Below are 12199 nucleotides of genomic sequence, written 5' to 3' on the forward strand. Positions count from 1 at the left end.
TCTTTACGGGCACACCGTGTCTATAGCTCGCCGCTCGTTGGCTGCCCCCGTGGATAGCAGTGTCCTCAGTCGGCTGCTCACACCCACCCAGGCCTCGCTAGCTAGAAGCAAGAGTGCTGCGGCCCTGTCCGCCGAAGGAGACTACACCCAAGGTAACACTAGAGAGAAAGGGAGGCCCAGCTCGTACCGGAACCTTCCACTTATGTGTAGATTAAAGGCGCTCTGCAGGGGTGCTTGGTTGGCGTGTTGTATTGGGCATGCTAGAATCCTTTAATGTGGCTTGCATCACATTTATTAAGTTGTACATGCATTGACACAAATTTAGCAATGTTTGATTTAAAAGCTTAGCAGACTTTTCTAGGGATGCACAGAATTTGTTTTGTCTTTGAACTTTTTTGCCAGAGTGCCGTTTAATTTTTCATGACTCTTTTTAGCCAAAAGCAAAAATACCCTGGAAATTATAATAGAGACTGTTACATTAACCAAAGCAGAGTACATTTGAATTGTTCCAGGTTTAATTGGATTAAAATGTAGATATCATCTGATGATATTATCAGAAATAAGCTTGCATTTACAGTTCATGAGGCACGTGTACCTTCTCTGTGTGACTCACGTGGAGAAATCCTGTGATGGAATGGACAAAAACGTATGTACATGTGAACACAGATCAGTTTAAGAAAGTGCAGATGGAATGTAAGATTGCCTTATACAGAACCAAACTTTAGCATACTATCTCCTTTACCTTGAATGAAAAAACAGCAAAAAGCTGTGTGAAATGTCACTCGTGTATACATTATAGCAGTGGTTCTCAAAATTTTTACACCAAGTACCACCTCAGAAAATATTTGGCTTTCCAAGTACCACCATTATGACCAACGTTAAAATACAGTATAGTACTATGCACAGTAAAAAAAAAAAAAATTAAGTCAGTTTTATTCCTAATAAAATTATTTATTATTGTCAGCCAATTAAAACATTGTAAATACACAGTTTGAACATTAACACTGCACTGTGCTTGCTTCCAGGTAAATAAAACGCTTAATTATTAAATTAAAATATATTTTACCTAAAAGTTTAATAAAAACTGTACTGTACTTCAATGTAAATAAAACTGTACTTAAAGATTAAATGAAAATGTATAATAAAGTAACTTAGTTTTTAACTTTTAAGTAGTTACAATAAATTTTCATTTAATCTTTAAGTAGAGTACAGTTTTTATTGAACTTTTAAATAAAGTACTTAATAATAAAAAAAAAACACAGGCTGTATGTGTAGCTGCGAGTAACTACAATCATGCCACGTGTCCACCAAAGCCAGCTGAAAACGCCCAGGTGTGAGCGCTTAAAAGGGCAGCGTATTTTTTTGTTTTTCAGTTGAGACGCTGTGGTTATGATATGGAATATCCGCTTAAAGGGGTCATATGATGCTTTTTTAAAAATCATTATTTTGTGTATTTGGTGTAACAGAATATGTTGACATGTTTTATTGTTCAAAAAACATTATTTTTCAAATACTGTACATTATTGTAGTTCCTCTATGCCCCGCCTCTCTCAAATGCTTAGTCCCTCCTTCCGACAAGTGCAGTCTGCTCTGATTGGCCAACTGGCACAGTGCATTGTGATTGACTGAACACCGCAAGCTGCGTCGGAAATGTAACGCCCCTTTCCATAATTGCGACCTTCAGCTTTCAAAATTATAGTAAAAACAGTAAATAATGTCCTTAGTTTTACCATCAGAGTCGCGTGACACACACAGTGATGAAGCTCGTATGTGTTTGCACACAAGCTGCGATTGTGACCGTTTCTCCCTCTCTCACACACACTCACGAACAAACAAACGACGCTGCGCTATGACTCTCTCTCTCTCACACACACACACACACACACACGACACGCAAAATTCCGCATTTGAACAGTCAATAGCAAACACTTAAACTAATAACACAACATGCAGTCGCTGATTCAGAAGCGCCAGATTGTCATAGCAAAGTCAGAATTACCTCCTCTCCTAGGCTCACGAAACGGTCGTCCATAAAATGCGTTGCTGTTCTGTTGTAAGTAATCTTAATGATTCCTAAATGCATCTACTTTCGGAAGGCGGTTATTGAAACGGTTATTAAAACCACGCCTTCTTTCTTTGCGTGAACATTTGGGCTGCATTATGCAAATATTTCCACATCTTGACGTAGACATGTGGGGGTGTGTTTGAATGAGCCGTTTTAGGGGGGCGTGGCAGAGTCTTAACTTTGATAAAGAATATCTCTTTGGTTTTGAGACTTTAGTCTTTGCAACTTCAGGGATCTTATCTATGCACAAACAGCTTGTAACACTCCAAAGAGAAAGAAAAACTTGAAATCGCATCATATGACCCCTTTAAGTAATATGGCAGATGCGTCGCGAATGAAATGTTTCTCCAAGCATTATTTTTCATAACAATATTATGGTACTCCGTCTCCGGCAATTCCATGTGATAAAGACATAAATGCTCGGAGACAAGCAATATTAACTTCTCCATTGTTGTTTGGTCATAGTACAAGCAGGGTGTGACAGTATTAGTCCCGCCCCTCCTCCACTATGATTGGTTAGCTGACTAAAAAGTTACAGTGATGAGCGCTTAGTTTTACCTAAAGATGAACATTCTTCAACTCTCGGCGCTGAGAAAAAAACAGTGCTCAGCATGAAAACGACGCTCACATTTAAAACAAATGAAAACGAAAAATTTGCTAGCCTCGGGAAGAAAAAAAAAACGCTATGGTGGACACGCGGCCTAATTTATTTTTAATTCCAAGATTCCTCTGCGTACCATTAGAGGAAGTTTACGTACCACTAATGGTGCGCGTACCACACTTTGAGAACCACTGCATTAAAGCATTATGTATATCAGTTCAAGCATTTGATGCCTGAAGTCACTTGCAGAAATGCGCCCTAACAATTTTTTACCATCAGTTATATTTTAAATTTTTATTTCAGTGCATCGCTAGTCTTTATCCTGCTCTCATTCTCTAAAATACACATGCACACATTAACATTTGCAAGGTGTTCAAGGGCTATTGCTGAGGGATTTTTTGTAAGCTGATTAGCCAAGCGGTTCTGTGCATGAGAGAGAATGAGTGGTGTGAATCTGCGCCCTGCTGTTGCTACTTCAATCCCCAGCTGATCCACACAGAGCAGCTCATGGCCCCTGCAGACCAGCAGCGTCACCCTAAACGATCTTCAGTTCCCAAAGCTACCAAACTCACTTAAGATTCCCAGCAAAGACTGAAGTTCATACCGGATATGTTACTTGTTCGACAGGGTTTGATGTTGACTTGATGCTATCAACAGAACTGAATCTGATAGTATCTGAACTGTCTTATTGGTTTCTTAAAATAGACAGAGAATTATGAATCATCAGCTTATGGATCAATTACATTTATAGGCTTTCCATGATGATAACAGTCAGAGTTAATTATAGTGTGTTGAGATTAGCACAGAAATCCCACTGTCATAGCAGACCCAATCCTTAGGTCAGCTCTTACTACTTACCTCACTTCAGCTCACCTCCACCAAAAGATTCTTTCCTTTCTTCTAATTTTGCCGTTGTTTATGCTGAAACCAGCATAAAAAGTGAGAATTACCATTAATTTTCCAATAAAACATGATTCCTTAAAGGGATAGTTCACCCAGAAATGAAAATTGTCATCATTTACTCACCCTCAAGTAGTTCCAAACCTGTATGAATTTCTTTGTTCTGCCGAACACAAAGGAAGATATTTTGAAGAAAGTTTGTAACCAGGCTGTTTTGGGCACCATTGACTTCTATAGTAGAAAAAAATGGGGCTGCAGAACTGCTTCATTTTGGGGACTGTTGCCCACATTCTTCAGAATATCTTCCTTTGTGTTCAGCAGAAAGACATTCATACAGGTTTGGAGCTACTTGAGGGTGAGTAAATGATGACAGAATTTTCATTTTTGGGTGAACTATCCCTTTAACCACTACTTCTGTAAAATGGGTGGTTATGAAAAATTACGTTCAAAGTAATTTGTAACTGTTCATTATTTTCATGGGTTTTTTTTAGGCGTGTTTGCATTGATTTGTTTTGTGTTGATATATTCATACATTTATTATTCATTAATTTGTGTATAAGTGGAGGGTAACGCCTGCTTCAATTTAAAACCAATTTGAAAGTTCAGTGCAATGCCAATAAATGCAATGAAATGCAACAGTCGTAAACAAATGTCAGAGATGGTGAAAAAGGCAGTTTGAGACTTTGCTTGGAGTACATTTTATGCTGTTTGGTGTCCCTGATGTCAATTTAAGGGGAGAATGAGTGAGTGAATGTTCTTTACATTTTTGCTATTGTTGATCTTAATAAAACTACAGCCTAAGGTGCTTGCTTGGTGCAGATGGTGTGCTTTAGCATATTGGTGACCAATGTCTGGCCAGGATGCTGTCTGTCCCGTCATGTCTTTCTCTCTGTCTCACACCCACCAATCCACCCATCAAACCCAATCTACCTGAGGCCATCAGTGCTATCAGCAACAGTTCCCCATCAGCCTGTATGACTGATCTAACGTACACCAATGTTTTGTGCTTTTATCATCCCTTTCCCCTTCTCCCTTCCTCTTTATATCTCCATCTTTCTGTCCCTTCCTATACCTTGGCTTTGCTCACCCACTCGGCTGCTTGTGACGTCCCTTCCCTGCTCTCCCTGGCTGTGCACCACTGACTGTGTCTTTACCAGAGTCTCACCTGTGTCCTCGTTCAGCATCTGCAAGCCCCATGCAGCCCTCGTCCCGCGGACCCCTACGCAGTCGCAGCAGCGATCGAAAGAAAGGCCCGCCTACTTCTGTGTCTGCAGATGCCATTTCCAGTATGACACAGGTGAGCAGATGATGCATGGCAACTTCCACTTTGAAGTGGGTGTCTTTTGGTGTCACATGATCCTTCAGAAATCATTCTAATGTGCAGATTTAGTGCTTTTTTCAACAGAAATGTTTTAAAACATTACATTTTAAATTTTTTGTGTAAATCCTGTTGCTTTTTTTTTAGGGTTCTTTGATTAATAGAAAGTTAATTTATTGAAAATAGAATTTCAAATTTTATGAAATTAGAAAAATGCCAAATTTATGCATTTTTACTGGTGTTTTCAGATATGTTGACCCAACAAAATCAGTGTGTGCTATTTGTTTCATATATATGGAACACCTACGCTGCCAGTCAAAGGTTTTTGAACAGTAAGATTTTTAGTTTTTTAAAGAAATCTCTTATGCTCACCAAGCCTGCATTTATACAAAATACAGCAAAAGCAGTAATATTGTGAAATATTTTTACTATTTAAAATAACTGCTTTCTATTTGAATATTTTAAAATGTTATTTACTCCTGTGATGCAAAGCTGAATTTTCAACATCATTACTCAATTCTTCAGTGTCACATGATCCTTCAGAAATCATTCTAATATGCTGATTTGTTGTTCAAGAAACATTTATTATCATTATTATCAATATTTCAAACAGTTTTTTTTCAGGATTCTTTGAATAGAAAAATCCAAAGATCAGCATTTATTTGAAATAAAAAAGCTTTTTTTGAGCAGCAGATCAGAATATTAGAATGATTTCTGAAGGATCATGAGACTGGAATAATGATGCTAAAAATTCAGCTTTGAAATCGCAGGAATAAATTACATTTTAAAATATTAAAATAGAAAGCAGTTATTTTAAATGGTAAATATATTTCAAAATTGTACTGTTTTTGCTGTACTTTAGATCAAATAAATGCAGGCTTGGTGAGCAGAAGAGACTTCTTTAAAAAAACATAAAAAAACTTACTGTTCAAAAACTTTTGACTGGTAGTGTATAAGTAGAACTTCCTGGTATATGTATATAATTTGATTTCCAGAGTATCCGCAGTCTCTTTACCAGGATAAGTTTAATGGAACTACAGTACCCTGTGTGTTATCTGTGTCTCCTTAGTTGAAATGCCTTAAAACAATATGTACTCGTTCAGACATTTATATGTCCGTATATTATGGTTTGCTTTGCAAAACAGCTTGGATTTATCCCTGACGTTAATCAGTGAGCTGTTCGCTCTGAATAACACTATCTGATCTAGGCTTTAGACTGCTCCAGCAGCAATGTGTGCTGGAGAGACCGGGAACTGGGTTGCATCAATCACTTTTTGACCAAGTGCCAAACTGTTCTTTTCAAACTGCTGATTTCCTGTGACAGAAATCAGAGTATAAATGATGGCATTTAAACACATTTCAACAACACAGGAGTGTGTGTAGCTGAAAACACTAGCTTTAAACCCCAAAATAAAAATTTTGTCAATATTCACTTACCCCCATGTCGTTCCAAACCCGTAAAAGCTTCGTTCGTCTTATATTTTGATATTTTGGATGAAAACCGGGAGGCTTGTGACTGTCCCACTGACTGCATAGTAAATTGCACTGTCAAGGTCCATAAAAGTATGAAAAGCATTGTCCATCTGCCATCAGTGGTTCAATCTGAATTTTATGAAGCGACGAGAATACGTTTTGTACGCAAAGAAAATAAAAATAACGACATTTATTCAACAATTTGTCTTCTCTCTGTATCAGCGTAGCTCCATTTTGAAAAGCATCCGATGGACGCAAAGTGCATATGCTATTCTCTGTCATCAGTAACACATGGATACATATTGTACGTTTGTTTACGCTGATTTGAACGGAAACAGCGTATCCATGTGTTACAAAATTTTCATTTTGGGGTGGAGTATCCCTTTAACACTTTTTCATTCAATACTGAAATATAGTCCAGTCTTATTAAAAACTTCCTATTTCACCCAATATTTGCATGTACTATGTATTTTCTGTTTGACAGCATTGTGCTGTTAGCTTAGCAAAACAGGGAAATGTTAAACTACAGTACCATTTCAAAGTTTGGGGTTGGTAAGAATTTTGAAAGGAATCTCTTTAAGTTTAACAAGGCTACATTTGTTTTAAGAAAATTATATATTTCCAGTTAATATAATTATTTTCTGTTATAGTGCATTTTTTTAATGTAATTTATTCCTGTGATGCAAAGCTGAATTTTCAGCATCATTACTCCAGTTTTCAGTGTCACATGATCCTTCAGAAATCATTCTAATATGCTGATTTGCTTGGGAAACATTTCTTATTATTATCAATGTTAAAAACGTTTTAAAAATGTTCTGGAAACCACAAAAACAGCATTTATTATAGAATTAGAAGAATTAGTATTATATAATTGTATTTATTATAAATATCTTTACTGTCTTTACTACAGTGTGCTAGTCAGACCCCAAACTATGATTATCTCTGTAGTTTTTAGGAGCATTTAGGCTCTTGGCATGCCGAGTCTGACTTTTTTTTGTACTCTAACATAATCAGATCTGAACTACATGTGACAGTATGATCCCTCATGTAGGAGTTTAGAAATGCCCACTTCAGTGATTCATTCAGACAGTTAATTTGAAACATTGCCCTACATATAATGAAAGCTAACCAAGCTTGAGTGTGTGTGTGTGTCTCAAAGAGAAAGTGAACGAGAGCTTGCATTGTATGGTCAATGGAGGAATGTAAATTTAATCTGACATGTTTCCTTCTGATGGCCAAACTGTACTCTGGCTTCACCAGTGGCTTGGCCTTACAGTTCTCTATATCTGATCTGCCTGATAGTCATTTGGAGAGATATCTAGAGTTAGAGAAGAAAACATGGTGTAATCGCTGCCTGCTGCTTTGCTGTGATCATGTGGGGAGGGTTTCCCGTAAAAGAAGTCTCCGCATGTGGACAGAAGATTAAAAATAGATTGAAAGGACATGTTTACCACTGTCTTTTTCAGATTGATGACAGCAGTAAAATCCCAGCTGCAATGGAGTGAGATATAGCTTTGATTATGCTGAACAGTGATTATCGCTGCATAGACTTTTGGATCAAAAAGAAGACAACATTTAAAATCTGTGATTCAAAATCTAATTTAAATCTTAAAGTCAGTTTTAGTGTTTTGCTCATTAATTATTATAGTGGATGAGGTGTGATTTCTCTTATTTTTTTCTTTTTTGCATTTGTAAAAGCAGAAAGGTGAGACGGAGAAGCGCTTCACGTCACCAGTAGGAAAACGCCCTGCCTCGCCCTCCAGTCGTCACCGATCCCCGTCTCCTTCTCCCGCTGCTAACACCACCACAAGAGCGCCCTCACCTGGAGCAGCCAAGTAAGACCCGAGATCAGGTTTAGCCTGCAGTGGTTTCACTTTAAAATGATAGTTTCGTTTCAGACCTTTACAATCTGCTGCTCAAATTGCATCTCCCAATGTCTACTGTACGAATGTGTGTAACATTTACATTTTACATTTATGCATTTAGCAGACGCTTTTATCCAAAGCGACTTACATTGCATTCAAGTTACAGTTTTTACATTTTATCAGCTCTTGCTTTCCCTGGGAATCGAACCCATGACCTTGGCGTTGCTAGCGCCATGCTCTACTATTTGAGCTACAGGAAAGCCATGTAAGCCCATCTTCTAACTTCTCTTCTATGTTTGTGTCCTTTAGGCAGACTCCACGCTTCCGCCCTCCTTCCCCTAGCGGTTTGAAACAGCGACCTCCATCCCCTCAGCCCTCTGCCACATCCAAACCTCCACCTATCCAGAAACCTGCTCTCACCCCCACCGGCCCGCCTACCCTTCGCAAGAGGGACTCCAAGCCAAAGGATATGTCTCCCATGATGCCTGTCACCCCACAGTCTCCAGAAACCAGCACGCCCAGCCCGGCGCCCGCACCCAAGACCAAAGAGGGTGAGTAGGAAGTAGGAAGTCGTTCTCAGTGCTTCATTAAAAAGGGCAGGCACTCCTGAGTTCTTTTCACAGTTTGCTTATTTCAGTTCCATGATTGGTAGAAATGTCTTTGAAGAATCATGGGAAATATAGTTTTTCTCCTGGAATTTCTGTTAAACATAATTATTTAAAAATGTACAATATACAAATGTGGTTTGGCAGCTTTAATGAAAGCCTGTACCAATAGCTCACGTCAAGTTATTGTTAAAAATTAATTCCCCTGTGAAGAAAATGAATGGTGTTTTTATACTTCTACAACCCAACTGTTGCACACAATTGTTGATTTTAAATTCTAACTAATTTAATATTGGTGTTTAATTGGCATTTATCTCAGGATCAATGGGAAAAATTTCAATGATAAATTTAAAGTGTGAAGTTTATCATAACTTTTGTTGAAGATGAAGCATGATGGATTTCAGTATGGTACTGGGTTTCAGACTCCCCTTAATGTACCTTACAGCACATATAAGATCCTCTGCCAAGTGCTGCAGTCATGTTGATGAAGCAGGTCATTTCTCTCATCTAATGTTTAATAGGAAATAAGCTTTGAAAATGATTCAGCTTTTTACTGCTTCCTGCCTTGCCAAATGTCTGGCCAAAACAAAGCCTTTGAGCTATTACAGCAGCAAACCAGCACCGTTTGTGTAATGAACTGTTTTTGATATCTACTAACAAGGTCTACTGGGGTTACTGAGTTTGTATACAGTGTGCAGGGTTATCCTTGAGACACAGTGCCCTCTGCTGGAAACATAAATCTATTATAATTTTACTTGGTGAAAGAGACTTTCCCTGTCTTTCAATGCATTTTAGAGTTTATTATTATAGAAGAAAGTAATTCATTAACTGTAAATAATAGCAAAGATAATGTTAATATGCGTAATGTATATGTGTTTACAGAATCCAGTTCCAAAGCTATCGCAGGAACTAACTCGGCTGCAGAGGCTTCTAAGATCCTAGCGGAAAACCGACGTCTAGCACGCGAGCAGAAGGAGAAAGAAGAGCTACTCCGCATACAGAAAGAAGAAGAGGAGAGGTTTGTTTGTTTGATAAGCTTCAGTGTTGTGTTTCAGCGTCAGCTCTGACACTTTACTATGCACACAATTCTGTTTTAACTACTTCCGAATATACGGACCAAATAATATATAAGTATTAAGATCTTAAACCTACAATTACTCTGAAGAATCAGAACAAAAATACTGCCATTAGTTTGTAGTTGCATTCTTGTTTTTGTTCTTTGTAAGAGCAGGTTTGTTGTGCAGTCATTCAAGCTGAAGTGATCCTCAGCTTGGTGTGTTAAAACTATTTACTTTTGAAGTGTCAGAGGCCCTGAGGTATCATGTCTCGACAGGCTGAGGAAAGAGGAGGAGAAGCGGCTGGCGGAGGAGGAGCGCTTAAGGCGTGCAGAGGAGGAGAAGAGGCTTGCGGAGGAGAGGAAGAGAGAAGAGGAGGAGCAGGCTTGTATAGCAGAGGAGGAGAGACAGCGAATGGAGCTGGAGGAGCAGCAAAGACAGGCTGAGCTACAGAAAGAGGTGAGTTGACAGTCCCCTTGCACAGAAACCCCAATAGAGCTGCTCTGTTTGAATAATTGACTCCTTGCTCATTCAATGGCAGCGCGAGGAGGCTGACGCAAAGGCCCAAGAGGAAGCAGAGAGACAGCGTCAGGAGAGAGCACGCATTATGCAACAGAACCAACAGGAGCGGATTGAGAGAAAGAAGGTAAACACCAACGCCATCACATGACATTTACACAATTTTAATATAAGGTAACAGCTGTAGTTTAAAGAATCGTACAAGTTGCTTCAATGTTCTGTCTCCATCTGCAGAGAATTGAAGAAATTATGAAGAGAACCAGAAAATCTGACCAAATTGATTTTAAGGCAAGTTTACCAGCTCTAATTTTATAGCATATGACTTGTTATATGCTATAAATTGACCGAACACCTGAGAAAAGATAATGCCAACCCCTCAGAGGACCTCAGTGGATGCCAATGCTCAGACAACATACAGAATTACCAAATTTTGTCAGAAGTTAAATATATTAAGGTTCTGCAATATATAAATATATTGTGGAAACTTAATTTCCTGTAGAGCTGCTTTGCAACGATTTGTAGCGTAAAAATCGCTATACAAAAACTTGAATTTAATTATATAGATTTGAGACATGGTGTATCTGCTTGTTATGCATCATTTCAACTCCCAAGCAGTTACTTATGTTGTGTCTTCGTGTTCTCTCAGAGTAATGATGAGAGAGACATTCCTGATGAAAACGGAGAGGAGGCTGAGGACCAAATGAACTGTGAAAATAAGGGTCAGTTTTTTTATGCCAGAAATGGCAGAATATTACTTTGTTGGCAACAACAGTGAGTTTCTATGTAGCAGATGACTGACGGTTCACTGACAAGCTACTGGAGAATTGCTGAAATGAAACTGAACACCTGCTTTACACAGTATTTACAAAACATTTACTAAGCAAATTCAAAAAGGCAGCCAATGCCGTAAGTCTCCAGATATAATCTCTCACTAAATGTAACACAGCTGCACAATACTGGAAAAATTTACATTGCAATATTATATATTATACAATGCCGAACCAATTTATAAATGCTGATAAATCTGTTGAAATGAGTGGCACAGCACATGTAGAGAATATAGCAGCATTTACTGCAAACTGAAGCCATTAAAAACACCAGAACATGAGCTACTTGTGTGTAAATGAACACAGTGCTGCGCCTCACTCTGAGCCTATGTTTATTTAATTAGATCACACCCTTTGCAGTTTGATAATCATACTAAGACATATCACAATTTTATTTCAATATATTGTGTATCCCTAATGTAGGACTAAATGATTCATCTGTCTCATTCAAATTTAGAGAATGAGGCTTTCGAGAAGACAGAGCCATCAGACTCTCAGGAGCGTCACTTATCTGTGGATGAGCCAGTCACAGATCAAGATGGGCCAGTTGTTAGTATGAACACACAAACAGATGTGGACAATAAAGAAAACAGCAATGGACCCAGCATAGAGGATCCCTCAGTGGACAGGTACAAAAATGACTTCATTTACTCTAGTTTCATCTGGGTTACCTTAGTGGTGCATACTTCACCTTTTACATTTGTGCTTTAATCTCCAGCAGCCCACCTCCCAAGTCCTGTCTGATGGAGGGCTCAGAGTTTGTGAACGAGGACTCTAAAGTGAACCTGGTGCAAGGGTTGAATTGTAAAGGAGGATCCTGGAGCTTCGAGGAGCTGATCGATCTGGGTGTTCATGCAAAGAGCAAACCTCTGATGGACGATGGTGGCCCTGAAGGGCCTAGAGTAGCCTTCGAAGAGAAAACCAGCTCAATTCATCCAGCCCAGCCCATTGAAGCCCTGTCTGGTAAGGGC

The 12199-nt window shown here is 38.7% G+C and overlaps 1 protein-coding gene across 19 annotated transcripts in view; it reads left to right on the forward strand.

Moving 5' to 3' along the window:
• LOC306883561 (MAP7 domain-containing protein 2-like) overlaps positions 1 to 12199 on the forward strand; it is a 42316-nt gene that overhangs the window by 27416 nt on the left and 2701 nt on the right. For 3 of the 19 annotated variants that reach the window (XM_079438905.1, XM_079438900.1, XM_079438916.1), the window contains 11 exons: positions 27 to 152; positions 4724 to 4863; positions 8056 to 8192; positions 8532 to 8773; positions 9710 to 9845; positions 10161 to 10341; positions 10424 to 10528; positions 10636 to 10689; positions 11048 to 11120; positions 11686 to 11857; positions 11947 to 12191. In XM_079438905.1, coding sequence (XP_079295031.1) covers positions 27 to 152; positions 4724 to 4863; positions 8056 to 8192; positions 8532 to 8773; positions 9710 to 9845; positions 10161 to 10341; positions 10424 to 10528; positions 10636 to 10689; positions 11048 to 11120; positions 11686 to 11857; positions 11947 to 12191 — 1611 coding nt within the window. The remainder of the gene's footprint in view (positions 1 to 26; positions 153 to 4723; positions 4864 to 8055; positions 8193 to 8531; positions 8774 to 9709; positions 9846 to 10160; positions 10342 to 10423; positions 10529 to 10635; positions 10690 to 11047; positions 11121 to 11685; positions 11858 to 11946; positions 12192 to 12199) is intronic. The other 16 variants (XM_079438915.1, XM_079438917.1, XM_079438908.1 and 13 more) reach the window with 12 other exon arrangements.

The sequence above is a fragment of the Barbus barbus genome (assembly GCF_936440315.1).
Source record: "Barbus barbus genome assembly, chromosome: 17".
NCBI lineage: Eukaryota > Metazoa > Chordata > Actinopteri > Cypriniformes > Cyprinidae > Barbus > Barbus barbus.